At 41.0% G+C, this 25,326-nt stretch overlaps 2 protein-coding genes across 3 annotated transcripts in view; one reads left to right on the top strand and one right to left on the bottom strand.

The window, feature by feature from the left end:
* Positions 1–156: 156 nt before the first annotated feature.
* On the bottom strand, positions 157–15,070 carry PDCD10 (programmed cell death 10). Of its 2 annotated transcripts, none has more exons than XM_032119018.1 (8): positions 14,994–15,070; positions 8,262–8,476; positions 7,602–7,655; positions 6,155–6,272; positions 5,381–5,507; positions 4,920–4,998; positions 4,576–4,658; positions 157–2,976 (listed from the first exon to the last, which is right to left on the bottom strand). In XM_032119018.1, the coding sequence occupies exons 2-8, from the start codon at positions 8,355–8,357 to the stop codon at positions 2,895–2,897; spliced, it is 639 nt and encodes a 212-aa protein (XP_031974909.1). In that variant the 5' UTR covers positions 8,358–8,476; positions 14,994–15,070; the 3' UTR covers positions 157–2,894. The 2 variants fall into 2 exon arrangements, with proteins under 2 accessions (XP_031974909.1, XP_031974908.1); XM_032119017.1 differs by having other exon boundaries at positions 14,859–15,061.
* A 35-nt stretch (positions 15,071–15,105) lies between these two features.
* The window catches only part of SERPINI1 (serpin family I member 1), a 44,660-nt gene continuing 34,439 nt past the window's right edge, over positions 15,106–25,326 (top strand). Inside the window, exon 1 of the mRNA XM_032119016.1 lies at positions 15,106–15,241. The gene's annotated coding sequence lies outside the window, so the exon portion shown is untranslated. The remainder of the gene's footprint in view (positions 15,242–25,326) is intronic.

Below are 25,326 nucleotides of genomic sequence, written 5' to 3'. Positions count from 1 at the left end.
CCTGGCACATCTCACAGACTTGTACACAAATCTGTGGATCAGTATTAAAGCTTCCAGCCAGAAACAAGTCAGTCTAAGCTTTTCTTCAGTTCTTTATAGGCTGAGGAAAATCAAAACAAGTGATTAAGACGGTTCTTTGCTTCATTAACAAATATACAAAGTTTTATTTTGTTTATTAGATCGGTTTTCTGTATGTTAACATTATCATAGCAGTTATAACCCACATTCACAGCAGAAATTTTCTAAGAGCATTTTGCAACACTAACTGCTGTATCAGAAATCCTTAAGAGAAACTTATATTCAGCTACTCAGGTAACTTGAATAATAAAGTGCAAAACCACAATAAAATCTGACAGACATATGTCCCAGCTCATATTCAGTGGAAAAGAAAGATTTCTAAGACCACTAGATATGGATTCACTGCACACAACAGAAGAGTGTGACCTGAAGACACCAGTTTTCAAGTTTTCCCATTACCAGACATTGATTACAATGAATAATTTTCCATTACTTTTAAGGGTAACATATAGAAATCACAATGAGGTTATAAATAAAACAAAACACATTGGCCAGACAACCTGAAGCTTAGCCCTGTATTTGGTACCTTTTACCCAATAAAGGTTTTGGAAAGAACCGATGAACAGGAAGAGTTCATTTCTTGATGAAATAACCTCTGATTTGACAAGGAACCAACTGGCAGGACGTAACACAGCAGCTTGTTTGGAACACAAGTCATAAATGGTTTTTCAATATTTATTTTTTACCACCCCTAGACATAAACATGGTCCCATTCAACTAATGATTGCCAGCACTAATTACTGTCCTGCTCAATCCAAGAAAACAGAGAAATCTCAGAATATTGTGGGAATTAGGTCTAATTCATAAAATATAACCCCATCTTTTGTGTCTCTCCCTCCCTACAGCCACTGCTGCAGCCTCCCCAGTACCAAACACTCTTTTCAAGACAGATGAAGTATCACAAACTCCAGGTGCCTTTCCCTTCCTGCTCCCTGACTAACTGATCTTCATGAAGCCCTTTGGAGCTGTGACTTAAGTGAGCATCATCCACAAGGAACACTACTCAACCCTTTTACTTACAGAATGCAAAGATGCAAATTAAATATTACTCTAATTTAGTCAGCTCTAACATTGCTGCTCTTCTACCACTTGCCAAGAAATGACAATTCAGCAGGCCAAGCTCGAAGAAATACCAGAAAGTTTAAACTCTAAGTTGGTCCTGCATCCCTTTGCCATGTTACTAAGCTCAGTTTGCCAAGGACACAAGACACCACTGTCAGAACAGAGAACAGGCTGAACAGCAAGCTTCAAGGACCACGTCCTGCTTATAGCTCTACGTGTAACCAAAAATTGCACAACATACATTCCCAATGAACTCATTTTTACACAATACTCTCCTTCACATTGTTCTATTTCACTACAGTCAGTGCTCTCATCGAGGAAACAATTCCATGCACAGATAGACAGCAGAACATCCAGTGCTATTTGGGAGGCTGCAGTTTGCATTTCCCCCCGTTTGGATCCTTTCAGCAATCACCAAACGCAAGGACCCAGCTGTTGTACCTGGGATAAGGCACTTGCCCCAGATGAGCAGTACAGCACCAGGCAGCGTGCCAGACAGTCTGGAGGTACCTTTTCTTCACCTTTAGAGCCAAACAAGGAATAGTTCTGTAGCAATTGTGCTCTTTCAGCCTGGAGTGCTCCCCCTGCAACAGCTTGTGGAGCTTTAGAAGCTGCTTCACATTCCTCCCTAAACTTCCTAGTTAGATTTTGCAAACTTCCAGAGGTTTACTCTATTTCCAAATCAGCTTGAGGTGCACTTCCAAGGGGCATGCGAGAGATTCGTCAGAGCTTGTGAAGCACCACCAGGAAATCACAAAGAGAAAATTTCCACCTATCCAGCAGCAGCTCTTAACCACCTACACAGCCAAGGTTTGTCAGTCGAGGTCTCACATGATTTCAATTCCCTGAAAAAACAAAGTTGCCTTATGGCATGCATAGTATAGATATCACTAGTGCTACCTGGAAGAGTTCTAGCTCCAATCCTCCTCCCTCCCAAAGGGGACAAATTCAAACCCAGTTATCTGAAGAGTTTCAATGCAACCTTTGCTGCATGTATTTCAAATAATCCTGTGCTCCAAACCTTCGAATAGCCTAGGAGTAAAAAGCCTGTTAACTCACCACCAACAGAATACTAAGAAAGAAGTGAGATCTAATTTCTATCAAAAACAAAAGCACATCTCACTTCTGGGTTAATTTATTACTTTCTCAAAGACATTTTAATATAATTATTCTGATATTCTGGTCTAGATAACAACCAAAATCTCAGTTTTAAGGAAAACCCCTCATTTTACACTATTTTGAACTCCTGGTAGCTTTAAGCACCCAAATAATTTTATTTTCTATTGAATGAATGTTCTGCAGTTCCAGAAAGATGAGTTATGCACTTTTGTTCACATACAAAAAGACAGTCTAACAGATGTAAACTATTTATTGAATATTTGCCACCAATATTGTTAAATACATAATCTTGCCGTTTTCCGCTTTCAAGTTAAAATGTCAGAAACAGAACACCAAATATTTACAATTCTTATAAGGAATGTTACATAATGACACATTAAGGCGTAAATTCTTTTGGCTTATAATTCTGAAAAGAATGATAATAGCAAAAAGTGATGCAAAATCTTTCTTGTGAGATTATGATTAAGCTACAATGTTTTACAAAAATATGGTGTAAGATGGCAATAATCCCATTCAAAATCCTGCATTAGGCCCCTCGAGAGGGGCTGATAATTTATACAGTCAAAACTTTAAAATTTACATATAAAGGTACCCTATCCACCATTGAAAAGTACAACTCTCAACATATACAGTTTTCAGGCCACAGTTTTGAAGGTCTGGAGTATCAAGTTGGTTTGATGAATTAGTCGGTTGGCACTTATGAACACATTTATTGCCCTGTGGAAAGAGAAGAATATTGCTTCAGACACTCCGAGAGACATGGCATTGGAGAAACCCAGCATTATTGGCACCTAGGCTTTGAAAACTGGAAGCACAGGGATGTTCCACCCTGTGCTGACCTACCTGAAGCTCCCTGCTGGCAGCCAGCCAGCCTCATTTGCATAGCTAATCCCAGAAAGGCTGGGTTGATTTGGCAGGAACTTAAAGAATGTGGCTCTCAATCGTCACTGACATCTCAAATCCTTTCTTTGTGGGATTCAGATAACAAAGGGAAAAACGTGGAGCAGATGATTGGGGCTTGGAACCAGATGATCTTTAAGGTCACAGCCATTTTCTGACTCTGTGATTGTTAAACACCTTTCCAAAGCTGAGCTCTTCATCCCTGGGAATTTCAGAATTGGCAACTCCTTCCTCAAGGAATACTAAACGTGCACATGTGACAGCAACACACTATTTTAGTTACCTTTTTGCAAAGAAAGGTGTGGGGTCACAGAATTTTTCAGCTCAGTAATGACGTCTGAGCATGACTTGTGTTTAGTGCTGTTACTTTCTGGGGGGGGGGGAGCAGGGATCTTGCTCAATGTGTAGCTCAGACAGATGGAAATTCCTCCTGATTTCCCAAGGATGGGAAATACAAGCCTTGTGGAATTTCTTACACTGCTGCAAATAATTAACACACTTGAAGCTTAAGCTCACAACACACAGTACTTCTGTCCAGGAATCAAAGCTACCAAGGCCTAAACTTCTCATCTTGGTATCATCACCAAACTTAGCCCCAATTTCAGTAAGAGGAGAGGAGAACAAGAATGCTTTGATGGGAGCAGGATCACATTCCCAGCTGGTCTCAAGACTTCTCTCTCCTTTAGTAATGCACCATCTCCTGGGTGCTCTCAGTCTTTGCCACGCTCAACAAGAGCTGATGTGGAAGTTGGTTCTCATCTTTCAAACAGAACACTTTGGCACTGTCAGAATCCGAGGGGGGATACATTTGCCTTCCAAAAGAATCACTACAGTGAATTATACAGGAATAGTGACTTCAAAACCCAAGGCAAAGACCTGGAAAAAGCCTCAGTTTGAAGGCTAAAATGTTCAACTAGAAAAAGATTCAGCTGAATCACTGCAGATACTGCAGAGCACTGTGAGGGTCTATAAAGAACGGCCAATAAAAATGTAAATCAAAGAGAACACTGCACAGATGTTTCGTGCTTGCAAATGATACTTCAAATAGGCAAATTACTTTTCTCAATAAAAAAAAAATCCATAATTTCCTTGTCCTTGTATATACACGGAGAAAAACCCCACAGGGACAGGAAATTTAACTTCTCATATTCAAATTCAAAACTAACACCACACGTGGGTGTTATATGGTGGTGTATTTCACAAATTTCCCTTTATTCAAAGGCATTACAGAAGAAATAGCATTTTAAAGCAGCCATGGTAATGAGAGGACATAGGTAAAGAAATAATTAGGCAAGTCCTGAAAAAGGCAGCTTATACCCCAAAGCTTGTCCTATTTTTCTGTTAGTCAACAAAGCCTTTCATTATGTAAATTGTCAGAACAACTAGACAAAACCAACAGGACAAAAGCATACTTACTTTCCATCTTTAAAATAGGTTTTCAGAGTATCACTGAAACTTTTGGAGTATTTTACAAACTCTTTCTTTTGGTGTTCAAGTGCCTAAGAAAACAGAAACACCAGGAGCAGAGTCTTAGTTCACATATTGTTGGGTACAGTGAGAACCTTGAGGTTAAACTGATCAGAAAATTATTGTTACATCGGGAATAAAAATTCTATAAAACTCCTGAGACCTATCATACAACAAATTTGTTGTTAAAGCATGGTGTCACTGGCCAGCTAAGCTTTCCTGTTCATCCTTTGATCCAAAGGATGCCTCCTCTTTTCTACTAGAAATACTGGATGAAGAGCTGGTGCACGTACCCGTCGGTTCTGATACTGGTATTTCTTGAAGACATTATTTACTGTGTCAAGAAGCTCCTTTATTGCACTTGCAATGTCTCTGTTGGGCAAGAAAAAGATAATTTTAACATCCTTAGGAGATCCCATGAAATGCTGGAATTTAATCCCTTTCTAGCAGTGAAGCACTTCTTCAAACAGTCTCTACAAAGTGTCAGACATGGTGCACAAAAACAAATGCAGAGAGCCAGAGCAGTGTTCTGGGAATTCAGCCTAGGAATCAGCAAGTTTGGTCAAGTAACTAGTAATTCAAGTAATTTCTAGTAAATTCAAGTAAAATACTCAAGTAATTTCTAAGTGGGATCAGGCTCTCTTCCAATGAGAACAATGCTGCTACAACTCCTGCAGCATTTCAACATTCAGGCCTAAACACAAAAAAAGTTTGACCTCTCCATCTGCAGAAGAATCCATCATGTTGTACTTACTTGATTGTCTGAAGAAACCTCACTCTGTCATTGATCTCATCAGGAATCTTACTAAGAATCTGCTTAAGTGCTCGTGCCTTTTCATTAAGATCTTGGAATTCAGGTTCAGGTCTTTCAATCATATACTCTGGCAGAAAGAACATATTCAAAACCATTAGTTTCTCCTCAAGTCTGTAGTGACAGTTAAAAACAAGACACAAGATGCACCAGGATTGACGTGGTGTATTTGAACAGCACAGAGAACAGCCATGACCAGAGACCTGCAGTGAATGAACCCTGTGTGAATCAGGACAGTGCAACAATCACCTTTATCACTGCCTGGTGGAAAAAGAGCCCATCTTCCTTTATTTGAGCCATTAAAGTCATCAAATTCAGTATTAAAATAAAATAAAGCCTACAGTATATTCTCCTTCTCTGACAGTGTAACTACTGCTTTTAATTTGAAGCAGGGGAAAAAAAAGAGGATGTTATACTCCATATTTGCCTCTTCCTGGTTGTTAGCATTGAAAAAGGTGAACTATGCACTCATAAAAACATAGTTCTGAACATTCATTTTCCTTTTTTCTTTCTCTTATTAGGCAAGTATGGTTTTCAAGGAGATTTAATTTCCCCAATACAGGTATTCCAAAAAATACAAATATTCTTCTACCCCACTGAAAAAATTCGACTAAGAAACAAATAATCTCTTCTGAGAAAAAAAAAGAAAAAGAGAATTGCATGTTCCCAGTTAACAGTGTAATTAAAAATACAGTTGTTCAGGATAAGATTTATTACCTTCTACATCATCAGCTGCCATACGTAGAAGAGACTCTGTGAAATTCACATCCACACTTTTTTTCTCCAGAATTTTCATGATGATGTCTTGTGTAAGACCTGGATTTTCTTTTTCAGCCTGGATAGCAGAGAAAATTTATATTCTTCAATATGCAAGGCCCAGACATTGCAAGCACAAAGGCAGATTTTCATGTAAGTTGCTTCAGATACTGCAGGAGTTTGCTAGAAACTTTCAAAGTCTAATGGCTTTAGACCAGTAGATTACATTAAAAACCATTTTTCCACTACAAAATTCATTTTTCTTGGACTACATCACTGATTTTGTATAACTTTTCCAATAAGCCCTTGCACTCATTTTAATTTGAGTAAGAAAGGTTTTAATAAATGTCTCTATCCTGTTATATTTTCATAAACACTGAGCTTTGAGACAAAGATATTGTATCCCCTGGAATTTAATTCACTCCAACACAGGTGCTACTCCCCCACCTTCCCCATGACATTTTATAAATGTGCCTCTCATGAATCACATCATATGCTCAGACATCAGCTGGGAATTGCTCTTTCAGAAAAAACTCAGCTTTTGATTGATGACATATCTAAGTAAAGAGCTGGACTAACACTGGAGCTGTTCATACTACCTGTGCTGCTACCAAAAAACTGCTCTGTGTGGAATAAAAATGAGCCTGGGTGGGTTTTTTAGCTGGCACTGCCATTTTTACCAACATCTCACTTTAACATTATTAGCATCCAGCTTAGCTCCTTACCATCAATTGTGAAAACACACAAAACCAACCCACACTTGTAGGAGCTCTATTTGAGGCTTAAGACCATCAAGGTACCCTTACATTTAAGTGCAAGAACAGGGAAGTATCACAGAATTACACAGATGTTAAGGTAAGTCAGGCCTGCAATTATTTTGTTTCAGTATTTCAGATCACCACTTCAATAAAGCAGCATAAAGGAGTATTTGTATTTTCACTCTAGGAATACAGTGGAGAAGTTAGAAGAATCTTTTTTCCATTTACTGCTGGATTTCTACACAAACACTGAACTTCATCCACAAAAAATCCCATTAGCACTCACTTTGTAAACAATTTGCAAAGTCTGCTACGTGCCTATTGCTCATGAGCACCTATTCTACAAATCTTGTGGGTTTTAGCCTAAGTTTATTATTTATTCACTGACTTCTCCCTCATTTAAGCTTTTTTTCTTTATGGACAAAAGAAGAGTCTCTTTGTTTAAAATTGCTCATTGAGATTTCTACTCATGACATCTGCAGACACCTCAAACTTCCAGTTCATGCATTTGTCCACTTTATTTTTAGACTACTGGATCAAGGATGAAGTCTTAGATAAAAAGACAAGGAAACAAGAGAGCTGACCTTTTAGCTTCATCATACACAGCTTACTTTTGAAAGAACCATTTTTCAGTGCAAGTTACTTCTCACCTTAATAAAAGCTGCTCTCAGTGTCTGAGCTGCAGACAGATTTACTCTTTCTAGCTGCAATAAAAGTTTAGAATTAATTATTAGCAATTCTGTTGTTATCAGAACAAAACAAGTCAAGTAATCACACCTTGCCCGATAAAGCAGAATGGAAAGGGGAATTGACAGAAGCTTTCCAATTGCTGGTCTCACTTCAGAGATACTATGAAGTTAATCCCAAAGGGAAGAGCTCCCACCCAAATGAAAAGAAAAAATCACTGGATGTATTTTGCAGCAAAAGTCTGACAGAAGATTTCGAGAACACCTTGACAATCTCTGATACTCACAGAAAAACAAATATCCTATTAAATTATAACCATTAGCAGTAAAATTAAAATGCATCAAGCTGTTCACAGGTTCGACAGCGTGTTATTTCCTGCCACAGAATACCAGACCTGGCATTTTTGTGAAAATCCTCTGTTAAAGCTAAGAAAAAAGCTCAGGACCAAGACAACCAGCAACCTTTGATGAGCATGAAACAGTATTCATGGCAAGAAGGGTGAAACAATGCAGAGAGAGATGTGCTAGAGAAAGCTTTCATTCACAAGATGAACAACCTGTTACTGGGGCCACGCTTCCCAAAATAAAGAGGAATATTGCATTCCAAGGTAAACTGGAGCTCACCTCGTTAAAGACAGGGTACATAACAGCATAGAGAGGCATGGAAACCATAGAAGTGGTCTCTGCTTCATTCTTCATCTCTTCCATTGTCATCCTCATTCAAAGAGCCACTTCTCAAGGAAAACACTATAGAAGCAAAAAACTCCTCATTCACTGAAATGTTTCTTCTTTTTCCTCGTTGTGCAAGAATACTTGAAGAACTTGGAAAATATATTGTCCTTAGGGAGTGTGGGAAAAGAGAGAACAAACACACAATTACAAAAGCTTGTGAGTGACAGGTTCTAAAATGACAAGGCACACATCAACATGAGTTTTACTGCCTAAAAACCAGGGATTTCTTAGGACATCAGTCAAGCAAACATGGAATGACCACCTGGTGTAACTTCAAAACCCTAACTGCAATCTATTGAGTGAGTATTTTAAAGAAGAGGTGCTGCCAAAAGTGTTTTTTCCTTCAAGTTCTTATGGAATCAATGTTCCTGAAAGCAGGGATTTTATGTGATATTTACAAAAATCTTGCTACCACTCATAGGCAACAGCATAAGGTTCCTGACAACTCCCATCCAGAAAAAGCTTGGAAAGCACTACATGCTGCAACCCCAAACCTCATACAGATGCATTGGGACTATTAAAACTACCTATAAATACTCCATATTTTTGCACATGCATCAAGCTGTGATTCTGCTGGAGATCAGTGCCTACTTTCCACCCATCTGAATTTAAACACTATGTCTTTGCTTTTATATAAGCTGAAGTCATGTTTCCACTCAGGGTGTGTCACCAGCTACGTTAACGCAATGGAAAATTATTGTTCCAGTAACTGAACCTCTGTTTTGGAAGTTATCCACCCAGTCCAGCTCATCATACCCAACATGGAAGGATCACTGCTCGGACCCACAAATTATGTGGAAAAGAAAAAAGGTCACCTTACAGCTGATAAAAATCCCTTGCTCCAGTCTGCTGTATTTTCCGTTCATCAGATTCTTTTAAAATATTTTATATGACATAATTGAGTTTAAAGACCTGAAGTCTGAGTTAGGAATAAAGATAAAAAGAAATATATTAACAGTTTTAATTTTTAGATTTGCTTGGAGTATTTAATGCACTAGAGGAGGGCTTTTTTCCCTCCTAGCAAGCTCCAGACACCAGGCATTTACATGTCTGTGTAATTTATTGACATTTTAGTAAGAAGTGAAGAGAGTGAAATGGTAAGAAACAGCAGAAACTGCTACAGCAATCAATACCACTTCCTGAGAGTATGAACAGGTTAAAAACATGACAAGATATTTCTTCAAGCCATACTCCTCATTATGCTCTGCACTGGCTAAAGATCTTCAGGCTGTTTAAACAGAAGAACAGATATTTTTTGTCCAGGGCAGATACGTAATTGTTTAGCCATAATTACGCAAGGGAAATTTGTTATTGATTACAGTCAGCACAGAGGAGAACTGGGATGACTACAAATACTGTGCACATCTCATCAGAGCTTGTGAACAGTAAAATTTGAATAAAAATTAAACAGGACTACAGTAAGAACTTTATACAAGTCTTGTGACATGGACTGCTTATTGCAAAACCTCACTTTGTTTCTCTTGCTGTTCCAACCCCAACATGCCACAGATGAGCTGATTCCTTCAGCCCCAGAACAGCACTCCTGAGAATTTAGAAAGGGGTCTGGATGGATGAAATCCGTCCACACAGATGGAACTGCAAATATCAGGGGTCTCACAACTTTATCACCTACCCCTGGTATTTTACAGCTGCCAAGAACACGGAAGAATACAAGTGAATATTCATCATTCCTCAAAAAGTTGAGTGTTCTTCCAAGAACTTGTTTCAGTTACATAAATTCATGCAAGGTCTGCTCTCATGGGGGGAGGGAATTTGTCTGAACAAGTTTTCACTTCCTACTGCAGGTACAAGCTGTCCCACTTATTATCCATGTGTATTCCCTGCTGGATGGAGATCTGTTTGTTTTGCTGCTTAATTCCGTGTTTCTGGAAGTTCAGTAAATATCCACTCACACATCTGACAAGCACCACCTGCATTCACAGATTAATTTACTGCAGCTTTTAATCTGTATTCTCAGAGTAAGATTTTAAAATAGTTAAATCAGGTCACTGAACATTGTTCTACTCTACCCAAAAGATTTTTATCACAGCAAGAAGGGCAAAAAAGGACAAAATTGCCATTAGATATAATTACTTTGTTTTTATGGGTTAGCAGTATCCACACACACACACAAAGGGAAATACTAAGTGAAATGATGGATTTTTATGATGATGAAAACCTATTACACTGTGGGCTACCATGAAGAACTCACTTTCTCCTGAAGAGCCATAAGCTATTGTTACTAATCCATGGTACAGTTAAAACCCTCATATAAAAACAATTATACATTATCTATTACCTTTCCAGACACTGACACTCTTCAAAAAAAAAAAAATACAACACTTGGATTTATATTAACACAAAGGATGCTGATTTTGCAACTGAAGAGGTGGATTTATATATACATGCACACAAGAAATAAGTTAAGAACAGCAAATGCTTTTGTTGCCAAGGTATGAAAAGGAATATATTCCATATTCCACACTGCTTGTTCATTATTTCAGAAATCCTCCTATTTTCCAGAAGATACACTAGGAAGCATCACAGTGTCATGCAAGCACCTGACTGCTAAAATTCTCAAACTATTTATCTTTACAGTTAGGAATCAACTTCACATCTTTTGGATGTAACTTATTCACTTCAGTCCTTGCTAGTGGTAAACAGAAAGAATAATTATCTTCACGAAAACTCCATGTTCATTATGTTACTGAAAGGCAGTTTGTCATGGCTGCACTAAAGCACATCCAAATATCCTTGAAGGAGGTCTCAATCCTGATTAGGGATCAAATCCTCATGAAAACTGAAGTTTCTGTTCTATTTAGATCAGTGATCAGCAAGTCCACTAACCTTCAAAATGGCCTGACTGAAGCCAAAGTTTAATGCACATTATCATGCAGCAAGGAGGAGCTTTCAGCATTTCTTTTAGGATGTGATCAAAAGCAGCTCTGCACAGCTGCCAGACTTCATGACAGTGTCTTGTAACAGCTTAACTTCAGTTCCTCCAATCTCAAAATAGTCTTTTCTTTGAGACGAATTTACCCTAGTTTCATCTGTCATCTGGGCTTTTTACATTCTCAAAAAAGGTGGAATAAGATTCCATGAGAAGGTGATTTATTAGGACACAGTGGAGTGGTTCAGTTGAGAAAATCCTGGAAAACTGCTGTAAGATGTATAAAAGGTGTTACTCTGCTGGCAAACTTCTTAATTGGTCTGAGGGGGCAGACGAGGAGAAGCCAGCAGGACACTGCCAAATATTACACCGAGTGTCAGCCTGATCTTCCTTTTTGTCACAGTGACCCCACAGATCCAAATCTATGAGCAACGAGAATCCTGGGAAGAAATGTACAGAATGACACAGGGAATTTAAAGAGAATCTAGATTTCTCAACTGTGCTAAAACACCAGTTAATAACACCAGAAGTTAATACAACCCTGACTATTCAGTCTTGACCCATCAAACACATCAGGCTGTATTCCAAGAGATGCACTAACATGGAATATGTGCTTTTACTGTCAGGATAAATCTTACCTTCTAACCTTTAAGTCTCAGCACTAAAATATGATCCCAGCCATTCAGCAAACAGGGAGAGAACTGGTGAATTTTAGATGAGGAATAGATTTAGAAAGGTTCTTTGACAGACCTATTCCCCCATAGCCACTCAATGACATTTTAAATCATTCAACTGAACTTTAGCAGAAAAAAAAACAAAAACCCAACCCCTACAATAAGATAAACTTCCTGTAAGCCAAAAAGGGTGAAGAGCACAAACCACTCCACTTCCCCAATGTACAACCACTGTTATCAGTGTCGAAGGTGACACTTAGCTTTCTCTGATGTGTGTCATTTACTGACAGACAGACTTTTGGTCATGCACTTAAATCAAGCAGGAGAACTGCAGAGCTGCTTAATAGGAACACAACCATCACCACGTAACTGCAGCAGGCAAAATCTTCCTCCAATCCACACCTGCTCCTAGGGCAGGCTGAAAATGAGCAAGGTTTCCATCAAAGAAAGGTGTTTGTGTAACACAATCTTCTGAAGCAGTGCTTAAAGCAAAGAGAGCAGACTCTCATGATTTCAACTTTTCAAGTTCTAAACCAACAGAAACATTTGGTATCAATTGGCAGGGTTTCAGTTCTGTCATCAGCAGATCTACCTCTGCACTGATGTTGTCTCTATTCCCTTCTCCAGGCTCCATCTACCTTAGATCTGGTAAGTGCTTAGACATTAATATTCTTTTTTAGAAAAGTACTACAGAGGAACAAGGCCCAAGGCAATGATTACAAATATTATTATTTCAATGGTTGGCTTCTAGCAAAAATCAGAGCTCCATTCCTGCTAGGGAAGACTACCTTACTGCCAAGAGGTTCTGCTCCACTTTTTGCAGTGAGGATTCAGGTTTCACCTTTAACCTGATCTGAGATCCCCGAGTTACCAGAAAACCTCATTCAAGTCCAGGAAGAAAGAGTGGGGGAATAGGAAATAACAGCATAAATTCCGTCTGAATTCAGAGGCAGAGCTTGAATTAAAATTCAAGACCAATGTGCATGGGAGGAAGGAGTTTAGGTAATTTACTAATTGCAGTTGCAAAGTTTATGGAAGTAAAAAAAATTGCAGAATATACTCTTTTAACTATATACACACCCCACACGTCTTGGTAACTCTGTTTCTCTCATTAATGGTCCCTAGAATTAAAAAAAAAAAACAACCCAAACTCGCACTTTTTTTTTTTTTTTGGTCAGATGTTACTTTACCTGCCACTGTATTTCAATTTTCAATTGCAATTATTTCCCATTGTATAACTTAGATTATATGATACAAAGCTTCAAAGCTTTGTGCTTCAGATACAGAATTACTTTCCTTCTTTTTAAAACTGAGAACACAGTATGGGTGGATTTACCGGGACTAGCATAAAGATCAAATGTTAAGATAACAATCTGTATTTTAAAATCAGTGATGATAACAAGAAACTTAAAAGACAGCCTACTGATTCCATGTCCTATTGATTCTTACACCAAATAGTTTCACTGAAGAGTTAATAAAAGGAATGTCACCAGCAAACAGCATTGAAGTTTTCACAGTGTCTTCAAATGCTTCTCACTAGAACAGAAATACAGTTTTCAAACATCTGCACACACGTGTAACAGTCATCTGCAGTGAAATTCACTCTGACAAAGCAGAACTGCTTATGCATTTGATTACTGTAAGAGCAGTTCTATGACTAATTCAGAAATGACACAGACCTGTGATAAATCCAAGATGTCTATTTTTAGAACCGTATCAACTTAAAAAACAAAAACCAAGCCTAGCCTGAAGTCAGGCTTATAATTAGTCTGTGTTCTTTTGCTGGACTTCAAAATGGAAGTGATTTAATCTGTCCTAATACATCCAGTTTGTGTCTCACATGAGACCCTACAGCCTGTGCTCCAGTTCCAGCAGTCAGCAATGCTAAAACTGTTACACAGCACAAATGAAACAGGCTGTGAATGGTGGAATATATAACCACAACAACATGTCCCCGTTTCTTTTTCGCCTCTTTGGGAATTGAAAGTGAAGCCATTACTTTATCAAACACTAACAGGTATGACACAGCTCCAAACGTACAAAAATACGTTCCAACGTGTAAACAAATAGCAGAGGAGAATTAGTTCCTCTGGTAACAGGAACAGCACAAGGTTTCAGCCACCCAGTATGTGTGAGCTACAGGAAAGGAACCAACCCAACTCACCAGTCCAGTGAGCAACTTAATGGGACATCCCAGCCCTGAACACCTCCCCTGACTGCTCAGTCCCTAAGGGGAGCACAGCCCGGGGGACCCTACGGAGAAGGAATCAATTAGGTTGGAAAAGACTTCCAAGATCAGCGAGTCCAACCTTTGGACAAACACAACCATGTCAACCAGACCGTGGCACCGAATGCCACGTCCAGCTCCAGGAACGGTGACTCCACCACCTCCCAGGGCAGCCCATTCCGATGTCTAATCATCCCTTCTGTGAATAATTTCTCCCTGATGTCCACCCTACACCTCCCCTGGCGCAGGAAGGGGGAAGGAGCCGAGGTGCTCTTTCTCCCTGCCCGCCGCAGCCACCTGACAGCGCTCCGCTCCGAGAGGACGAGCTAAAAATAATACACACAAAAATAAAACACATCCGGGCCTGCGCCTGCCGGGCCCGGGCCGAGGGAACCAGCACCAGGCCGGGAACCCCGGAGCGGGGCCAGGCCCCAACCCCCGCGCCCGCGGGAAGGGCGGGGAGAAGGACAAGCCCTCGGCGGCGCCTCGGGGCCGGAGGAAAGAGGTCACCGCCCGGCCCGGAGGGGAAGGGACACCCCGCGCACCTTCCCCGCACGGCGAGGCCGCCCCCAGCCGCTTCCTCAGCCCGGCCGCGGTGCCGGGGGCGGCTCGTCCGCCCCTCTCGCAGCCCCGGAGGGCGCGGCGGGCCCCGCGTCCAGCCCGCGGAGAGCCGGGCAGGGCAGGGCTCGGCACCTCACCTGCCCTGGCCCGCCGAGCCCCCGCTGCTCCCGAGGGGCTTCGCCGCCGCCGCCGCGCCGGAAGCGCCCGCGAGGAGCAGGAGGAGGAGGAGGAGGAGAAGGAGGAGGAAGAAGATCCGCGGTGTTACCACACACCAGGCGTTGTCCGGAACCGCGCGCGGGGCCCTGGGGCTCGTAGTCCACCCTCCGCGACCACAAGCCCCACAATGCCGAGCGGGGCGGGGGCGGGAGCGCTCGGCGGGGCGGGGACAGTGCTCGGGCGGAGCGGGGCTCAGAAGAGCCGGGCACAGCCCAACACGGCACAGCCCAGCACGGCACAGCCGCGGCGGATCGCGGAGCGCTGGTAGCACCGCCGGGCAGCGGGCGGGGCGGCGGCAGTGCTGGTGAGTGCGCCCGTCTCTTCACGGGGCTGTGTGGCCAAGTAAACCGGGTGGCGCCGGCTTATTTCTTACACCGAGCGAAGCTCCCCGCGGCTCCGTGCCGGAGTAGTGGCGGTGCGGAGGAGCCGCTGCCCGTGCGGGGGTCGCCGGCGTTCACTCAGCGCCTGAGTGAGAGGGAGGGGGAGACGGGCTGCGCCCGCTGCGGCGGGAGAGGAGGCGTTCGGTATCAGAGCCGCTTCTCCGACGTGCGATCACCGGCGGGGAGCGGCAGGCGAGCCCAGAACCCTGTCAGGTGCTGTCTCGGCTCCTGCGGGCGGCCGGGGGAGGGACGCGCGCTCTCCGGCTCCGCGGAGCTGAGGCGCCCGCGCCCCGGCGGGAGCGCTTCAGCCGGAGTTGTGCTCGGGCGAAAGTGTCGCGGTGCCGTGCCCCAGAACCTGCCCGCGGTGTCCTGCGGGTCCCCGTAGCTGTTCCGGCCGCTCCCAGCCCGCGGCTGGGGTTCCAGAGCCCGCCTGTGAGGCTCCCGCCTGTGGCAGACCCGTCCTGGCGGCTCGCTCCGCGCGCTGCAGACCGGCTGTGCGCCCCGAGTGCTGGCCGTCAAAAGAACGAAACTTGTGCATTATTTGTCGAGGTAATTCTGCTCCTAGCAAGCTTTAAGGTTTGAAGTTGTAAATTACGCTGCAGAAAGAGCTCGGTGGTTACAATTTAATATTAATATTAAAGCATCAACTCAGCTTTAGATTCGGATTTGCGTTTCTGCTGTATCGCTGTTAACGCTCACTTTTTTCAAACGCTGGTCGCTATTACCTAATGGTAAGGCACACGCATTCCCCAGTGTCAGCGTGGCAATGAACAGCTAAGGCATTAAACTTGTCAGGCATTGGCTGTAGCTTCTTGCAGCGCTGGTGGCAAGGTGGGAAGAGTTTGATGCCTGTGGGAGCAGACGGACGCTGTGCAGGTGTCCGTGTGTGTTACCCAGCTCCGTCTCCTCCTTAGAGGTGAGCAAGGGCACGGGCTGGGGAAAAATAGGGAAAAAGGCACCTGGGTTGTTACACATTTTTCCACGTGAATTTTCTCCTTCCCACACCACCCTGTTTTGTTTTAATCAGCTCGATGGATGATCTCCTAGATATCAATACTCCACGTACCCTGCTATTAAAGGGCTACTTAAAACCTGCATAATGTGTATGAGTTTTGTGCTGTTGATCACTCTCAAGCTCAGATTCTTCAAGTCTCCTCTCGTTTTTGGTGTGATCTGGTGATTTTTGTCTAATGGAAAATGATGCCATTCTGTGTAGGTGAGAGGTGTTTACCAAAACGTTGTATCATAGATTGAGCCAAATGTCTCTTCAATGGTATTTTGTCCTTTCAGTGTAATTAGTATGTTTTAAATAACGCTACAAAGCTGCAGTCATAGAGCTGCTAAAACTTTAGATTGTTATCCTCTTCCATCAATTTTGTGATACTTTTCCAGATTCTGTCAGGTCTTGGTTGGATTTTTTTTGTTGTTTTTTTGGGGTTTTTTTCTCTTAAGCCATGAAGCTTGGACCAGATTCATGCTTTGTTATTTTACATCCATTGTATTTTTTTAGAATTACTCTGGTTTGGTTGAGTGTGACGAGGAATAATTGTTGAGGGATGGGAGGGGGCAGGAATGGTTGATGACTTTTGTTTTAAGGTGTGGGTTGTCTACAGAATTACACAGGGCAGCCTAAGATGTAATACAATGTGAAGGCTTGTGGCAATGTGAAGTTTCCTGATAAATGCAGTCATGAGTTCCAAAATTTGACCTCATGAGACTGTCTATCCTATATTTTCACATCCTCTAGTCTAGTTTGAGTTGGGATTTTAAAATTTGCTTTGAGTTTGTCTCCTCATCTACTGTTGTCAGCAATTTGCTCACATGAAATGTAGATGAAAGTTATTCATGAACGTGTCAGTTGTCTGCTTTCATATTCAGGGGTGAATAGTTCTAGGAACACTATTGTTGTAATAACTCTCTTGAAATTTATTCTGTTGATGTAAATGTTGTATTTATGTGTAACTTAGTTCAATTTATGAACTTGCATATCATAAAATGTAGCAGTGAAAATGGGTTAGTGCTGGTAGAATTCTTCACAGCAGGGTCTGGCTACTCCCCGGTCTTTAAAGGCTTTTTCAACTAGTGTTTTACTTCTCAAAATTTCAAATTTGTTTTTTGGGTTGCTCATCATCAGGGAAGACACATTTTTGGCATGCCTGAATACCTTTTAAAATAATGTCAAGCAATTTGTGTTCTGTGTGGGCAATACATTATTCTGTCTGTGTAAAGCACAGGCTGAATTAATATAGGGTACATCTGTCCTATACTCAGTCTTCAGGCTGTCCTTATCTGAATTAAGTTGTGTGTTCAAAATAACATTAAAAATTGGTATGTAAGCATGTTTTTTAAAGTTAATGTTTGGTTTCCTCTATTTTATATACACTTGCATATCTCTGATACAGTATAATGGGCAGATGGTAGGGAAAGATGTCTGTATAGTCGCTGTAATTAGTGATAAATGTGTCTTTAGGAATATATACATACTTTGTATGGATGAAAAAACAGAGTAGCTAAATTTGGAAGTCTCTTAAAAAATTTTGGGTTTAATTCGTGTCTCTCCAGCATGGTCTTGTGAACTGGATGACTAACATTAGCAGAACTTAGAGGTGGGGGAAATAACATTCCATGTATTCCTGCAGGAGGAAAGGAAGTACTTTCTGAATCTTGAATTATTGAATTGACAGAGGGACACATTTTCTGTAGAGCTCTTTGTTAAATAGTCTTGGACATAAAGCTGTAGCCACTTCAAGAGAGAAAAATTAATCCTATAGTTCAGTAATAACGGTGAAGTTTTTGGTACTTATTTTCCCTCTGTACTTGGCATTTAAAGCAGTACAAAATGACAGGGATGTAAGGGTGCATTGATCCCATTAAGAATGCATTTTTTTATGGTGTACATACCTTAGTGCAGTCACTAGAAGAGTTATTTTGGAGAAGGTCTGTAGCAATAAAGCAATATGGGAATAGTTCTTTGCCTGTTGTGGCTTGGGCAGTTCTCAACAGCATCTCTTTTGGTGGCCTTAATGAAGTATCTGTGATAAAGAATAGTTCTTATGTGGTGTGATTAAAATATCAGCTCTAAGGTCGTGTTCTGGTTTGTTTAATACACTTCAAAGCTAATGATTATGAGAACTGCAGACCGTGGCTAATGTGATAAAAGCTGCGTGAGTTATCCATGTCCTTTTTGGGCTTTTGGAGTCATTGCAGAGCAGCTGTAGCTGTGAGATGGGAAAAGAGGAAATTTCTTATTCATACAAGCTAATGAGTTAAATGTGTGTATGGCTTTTGGGTTAATGAGATTTGACCTTGCGTGTTGTAAAGGATTTTTGCTTTAGTTCAGTGTTTAAATATTATGATAATTCTTGAGAAGTATTTTTGCAGACCTTGAAACTCTTCTTTCAGGAAGAATCAATAATGACAAGTAATTTACTGTCTAGAAGAAGACAGTTAAAACAATGTGGTTGTATTTAGTTTTAACCAACTAACTTCCAATTTATAGGCTGGCTGTCTTTGCACTAATTTATGTATTTTAATGTACTTCATCAGCCCCGAAGTCTTTCATCATTATATCTAAAGAAATAATTGCTTAATAATGCTCTCTGTTTCTAGTCTGCTGTGTGTGTGCGTCCGACAGTTCTAACCCTGTGATGGCTCGATGGGCCTAATGGACAATCTGCTGCTTCTAGAAAGATCTATTCTGTCAGAATCAAAACTGAAGCTGTGCCATATGTGCAGGGGGATGTCTCAGATGTACAAACCAAGCACTCGTTAGCCAGCAGTGATCTCCCCAGACCGTGGAAGAGCTGCAGTTCCCGTGCTTTTCTGTTTTCCTCTGTTTTTGTCGGGCATGTTTCTGTGTGCGCAGTAGATTTGGGGGGATTTCCTCATCTCAGAAAAGAGAACTGTCACTTCCTTTTTAACCTTTCTGCACAACACACTAAAGGCTTTGTTTTGCTTTTGCAGTTCTGAGAATTTTGCTCAGCACAGAAAGCAAGTGCTTTAACTACCTTTGCAGTAAGACAAAATGCCCAAACACCGCTCGCCAGTTGCATTTTGCATCTGGTGCTGTCTGAGCAGCAATGCCATTCCAGCCTTGATTCTCCTGTGGAAGTTTGGAGTGAGCTGGAGGACTTGGACATCTACTTTTCACTGTGATTTTTTTAACTGCCCTTGGCATGTCAAGGTAGTGTTAAGAGCGTGGGTACTTTGCCAAAGACAGCCTGTCGGAACTCCTCAGCATCACTCAGCCACTGGAGATTGCCTCCTTCCCTGGCAGAGCAGCAAAGCGCCGGGGTGTGGGGACTGCCTCCATGTCTGAGGTGATGTTTGCTGCCCTAGTTTTCCCCATACATCTCAGTTATGTAAGTTGGAGTTGGAAAGGTCTAAAGATTTAAGACATCATTTTTTAATTGGTGCTCCAAAACTGCCCTTTTCGGATGCTTTTCTTTCCACGTTTAAATTAAAGCAGCTCCTGGAGCAATTAATGACTGTGTACTTCACACAGCAGTTGGCGTTCACTGAAGCAACTCATGTTTTCTCTCCCAGATATCTTTTTCTCAAAAGAAGCACTTGCTCCAGTTTCTAAACTATTTAAAGCAATTAATCAAAACCTAAGACGACAAGAACAGCTTACTGTAATATCAGGTCTTCAACTTGAGATGAGGCTGATGCAAAGGGAAGGTGCCCGAGTCCCCACGAGTGTGTGTAAAGCCTGTAGGTGAATGATGACCTTTTCATCTGCTAAGAGATATGAGAAGTGGGAGGAAGAAGACAGGGGAGCCGAGTTATTTTTACTGTAAATATGTCAGTTTATTGACTTGTTAATTTCAGATTTATTCAAAAAAGCAGGAGGAGGAAACAGTAATGTCTGCCAAAAACAAAGTAATTAGTGGGAGTTGAAAGATGTCTAATGACTCTTACAAGTACTAAAGAGGAATAAACTAGTCTCTTATTAAACTGGATATGGACTTTTAAAACACTGTAGTAATTCTATTTTATCTTTAAAAGCATGTGCAATTGCATATGGTGCATAAAAACCTCTTTATTAAAGTAACATTGTTTATTCACAGTAGCATTACAGGCAGAAGGTGGGGTTTTGATGAAAAAAAATTGTGAGACCAAAACTGACTCCACACTTCTAAATTAAGGGTTCAGATATCACTTGACAAAGCTGATGTTTGAGTTGAAGATGACAGAAGAGTTTTAGATTAATGCTTAATGTGCCTGCTACACCTCCTTGGTCTAGTGTGACATACCAGATCTTGTTTCATGACTGCATGTGCTATGGAGCAGCTTCTTTTTTCTGTGCTGAGGGACTCTGGTTGTGGTTAATCCAGTCACAGGATTCATCAACACATCTGCTCTCCTGGCTCTCTCTATCCAAGGGAGCTGTTGGTGGAGATCTGCAGTCTGAGGAGCTGGGAAGAAGAGGACAGCAGTGTCTGAGAATCTGAGGAGAAGTGAGCCAAGTGTTAGGAAGAGCAGCCATCCTGCAGCTGGAATGTAAACCTGGGAGATGCCGAGCTGAACCCTTTAACTCAGCGCTGCTCTGGTCTGTGGTCGCTGTGATCTCATTTCCATCCTGCAGTAATGTTGACTTAAGTGTGACAGATAGGGATTATGTGTTGTCCCCAGCTGGTAATAGTGAAAGTCTGGGAGGGCTGTTTTGCCTTTACCTCGGGTCATTCCTCTGCATCTGAATTGGCCTTCCCTCTTGATCCGCTGGCCTGCTTTATCCACCTCCCTTTAAGGGTCTCCCTTTCCATGCTCTACTTTCCTCTGCTGTGCCCACAGTGCTCTGTGCTCCTGCAGTGCGGGCTCACAAATCTCTGCTTCTTTTTAACCTCCAAGGCTCCTGACTTCTGCCACCTGAAAATGCGGCTGCAAGGATGCAGAACTGTGTTTGTGGTGCTTTGTAGCTGCAATTATTCACATTCTTCCTGGTGCCCTGTGCTGTGCATGCCTGGCTGCAGCTCCCCAAGTTGCTGTCACCTGTGTGGTCACTGCAGGCACCAGCTCTGCTTGCTCTAAGTTGGCTGCAGGACAGTGCCTTAGATTAGTCTCCCCCAGGTCTCTGAGGCACAGGGAATGTCTGGGTGTCACCAAACCCCATGGGGATTTTAGAGCTTTTGGAGTCTCCACTTGCTCAGAAGCTACTTGGCATCCTCTGTAGCTGACAGCTTCCATCTGCTCTTCCTACCATGTCTCTGTTAAAATACTAAAGAAAGCAGCATATTAGATGTATGGGAAGATACCAAGGAAAACAAATATCAGAAAAAAAGCAAGCAGGAATATTTAATTACAGGGGATATGGAGCAGCAGGGCATGTAAAATACCCATGACAGTGAGTAAGAATCAAATTGACTGTAAGTAGATCTATTTTGAAGGGATGATATGCATGAAGCAAAAAATGCCATTAGTAGTTTATCATATAAAAATGTGAGGGAGGAAAATGTGCATACAGTATTAAAACGCTGTGCACTTGTGGATTTGACATAAGGGATAGCAGGTCCCCATATATGAAGTTACAGGAAAACACCCTGTAGCTGCAAGGGGACAAGCTTTTGCTCAGTCACAATGAAAAAAAGTTCTCGAAGTGATGGAGGTATATTTCCCAAGAAGAACACGAGGACATCTTATATTTGGAATGAGAGAAAAGCAGCATAAATTCAAATCTGCATCTAAGAATTGTTACAAGGAGCTGGGTCTCATAAGGATCTTCGTTACCTGTAATGAAAGCCCTATGGAGATAGAGGTATGATAATGTGTTCCCACTATTTGTCATTTCAGGATTGGTAGAGGCTAATTAAATTGATTCTCACCATCCTTTCCTAATCCTTATCTATGTATCTATCCTATCTTGGAGTTATTACTTAATTCCTTAGGAAGTGTAGGGCTTTGGAAGAATGCCTGGAAATATTGCTGAAGCACTGAGAGAGCAAGGACAAAATTAAATTTTTGCTTTCAAAGGCTCTAGGATTATCCCAGGAGCTCAGAGAAGGTAACACCAATGGATTGGTTAGCTTTAAGGGAAGAAGGTAAAAAACTTCCTTGTTTTTAGATCTTTTGGTAGTGGACAAGTCACTTAATCTTTACTTAACCTACGCTTCTCCAGTATAAAATGAAATCAGACTCTTCCTGCTCCTAAAATCTGAGTGGCTGTGAAGCAGCTGGGGTTGGTTTGTTGAAGGTAAAGGTCTATATGACTGTGATTAATGCTTTTAACAACCTCAGTGGTTATAAGCCATGTAAGCAACTAGCTGGGCATGTAATTCATCAGGCATGGTGATCCTTGCTGTCTCAGAGCAGCTTGGTATAGATTTCTAGAGACACTAGATCGTTCCTATTACCTACTTGAAGGATAAATTGCAACATTTATCATGGCCTTCCCATTTTTATTTTGTAAATCTTCAATGCAATGATTGAGAAACACTTTGAAAGCTAATAAGTGCAAATCCCAGATATCGTTGGAATTGTATTTTGCACCATCCTGATCAAAGTAACAAATAGCATCAATAGACTTGCACAACACATAAATATTACGTATTTTCAAGGAGGCCATTAGAGCACAGCATTCATTTGGAAAATATTTGCAATAATAACCTATAATTCACTCAGAAAATTTCAGTGTTGAGTTTCAGTCAAGAAAATACTTGATAGCCTTTTGAAACAAGAAACTGTGCCATCACTGAAGCCTTGCAAGGTTGTGCAGAGGCAGGAAGCAGCATATTAATGTGAAATTTCCATCTTTTTCACGCTTAAATGGAGCGGATCTGAAGTCAGTTCATTCAACAAAATGGCAATTTGGATCTATTTTACAGAGCTCACTTGAGGCAATGTGCTCTTGCTAGTTCACTTTAAATATGGATTCTGAGACTACGGAAGTTTTTGCATATTTCAATTACCATTAGTTCTGTTTGCTCAAATTTTACCTGGTTGACTAGAGAAATAAAGTTTTCCTGGGTATCTTTTGGCATATATAAAATCTAGTTAATTAAGACATGCTATACTTTCTCCCCAAAGTATAATGTTCAGCTGGCCGACTTGCATGAATAATCCATCACTGTGAATCATTAATTTAGAAGACAAGCTATAGTAATTGCTGTCTTTATGCAAGCTATGGAAATGCTTAGGGAAATCACTTATTTTTTTTCTTGTTAGTTCCTTTTCTTTTATTTGCTTTGGAATATTTCTAGGCCTGAGTAGTGTGGATTCTGGAATAGATTCACCTGAGTTTAACAGTTTCTGTGGAAATGGGATTCTTTCTCGGGTTTGAGTAAAAATCTGAATATTTTTCATCTGAAAAACTATTAAAATCATAAGACTTAACCTTGAGCTAATCTTGTGTGCATACACTGGATGAGCCACTTGAAGTTTTGGCAGTTTTAGGAAAAGGACCTGAGAGAGCCTTTTATATTGTTGGAATATATATATATATATATAAAAATGGAATATGTATATTTTGTCGGAATATGTAGATTTGAAGATAATTTATTACACAATTCATAAAGCTCGTCTATATGTTACATTATATTGTAACCATCCTGTCTGTGTGGCATGAAAAGTTACTGACTTTGTTTCCTTTCTGGGAATCTCTTCACTTTCACTCATAATTAAAATACGAGGGTTTGCTACCAATTTACAATTATTTTGTCTGCCTTCAGAACAAGGGAGAGGGGGTTGGTTGGTATTGAATGGGAGCCAACAGCTTGGTGGCATTTCAGAAGTGGGATATCAATAACCCATATATGACTTAAAGCATATATATATTATATAATAATGTCATATATGCCAAATATTATAAGGCCTTTTGATTGATGTTAATGGGATTTGCACTATAAATACATAGTACTATGATGGCTTTTATTCCATAGAGGAAACTTCCTTAATATTTCTTGTGTGTTCTGTAGCTGAAATGCAAGGTGGATCATTTCTACAGATAGCTGTAAGATGTAACAATTCTGAAAATGAGCAGGCAGGCTTATTTTGTGTTCTTTTTTTTACCCTCAAATATTTATTTCCCATTTAGGCATCAAACTAGAAGCTTATTTGATCTCATGTGCTCAGATGCTCCTGTTTGTTCCCAGCTGAGCCCTGATGTGCTGCACTTTGAGAAATCCAGCCCTGAATTTTGACATTGTACACAGGAGCAAAAAGAGAACATGTTCTCAGTAAATTCGCATTTGAGCTGAATTCAAATAGGCTTTGCTGTTTGGGTTCAGTTTCATAAGGTAGGAGAGGTGAAATGCTGCTGATAGCTGCAGTTATTGAAAAACAGTAATCACAACTTTCATAAAGTGAGATAAGCCATGTTTATTAATGTTTTCTGTGGACATAGAGTGACTTGGCCCTGGGACATTAAATGCCTAAATGGGTTGTGTAATTAGCTTTTTTCCACTTACAGATCAAGCAGTTAAACACACAACATTTTCTGAGTAGCTCGAATTATTTTTGTCGTGTTAGCTTAAGCCAAGGGAAAACAATTCTGATTTTTCAGGTTTTTAAATAAAATCAGAGCTGCACAGTGAACAGAACTGGTGTCCTGAGGAGGTTTCTATGCCAGCCGTAAAACAGGGATGACTTCTGTGTTTCCATGCCTGACACAGAACAGAGGTTTGAACCTTACTGGCCTGCTTTGGCAAAGAATTCAAAATCATTGAACCAAAGCCATGGGATGTAGTGGATATGGGTGCAGATCTCCCCAAGCAACCTTTTCCAGAGCTTTCTTGTGTTTGCCAGCAAAATTCTATTGTTTAAGTCTAGCCTGATGTTTTCTTACTACGGTTTGAAACTCAGCTTGTCCCATCCACTGTGTGTACACAATCAGAACAGTATTGTAATGCCTTTTTTCTTCTCTCTCCATGATTGTTATCAAACATCCCCAAACTGGCTAAGTTTGAGCTTTTAAATCCATATTAATTTCATACTTGGCTACCTCAACTGGCATCATTGTTAGTCCAATTAAAAAAGAAACACCCGCCCTAAAGAATTCACAGCCAGGCTGTGTCAC

This window comes from Corvus moneduloides, chromosome 10 (genome assembly GCF_009650955.1).
Source record: "Corvus moneduloides isolate bCorMon1 chromosome 10, bCorMon1.pri, whole genome shotgun sequence".
NCBI lineage: Eukaryota > Metazoa > Chordata > Aves > Passeriformes > Corvidae > Corvus > Corvus moneduloides.
The sequence above is the reverse complement of the archived record's forward strand: the minus strand, read 5'-3'. Positions and strand labels throughout refer to the sequence as shown.

Excerpts from the sequence above, each read along its gene's own strand:
- PDCD10 (XM_032119018.1), bottom strand. The coding sequence starts at position 8,357 with ATGAGGATGACAATGGAAGAGATGAAGAATGAAGCAGAGACCACTTCT. Across the intron at positions 5,508-6,154 it reads GGCAGCTGATGATGTAGAAG|AGTATATGATTGAAAGACCT; the intron begins GTAATAAATCTT and ends TCTTTCTGCCAG. Across the intron at positions 2,977-4,575 it reads ACCTATTTTAAAGATGGAAA|GGCAATAAATGTGTTCATAA; the intron begins GTAAGTATGCTT and ends CTCTTTCCACAG.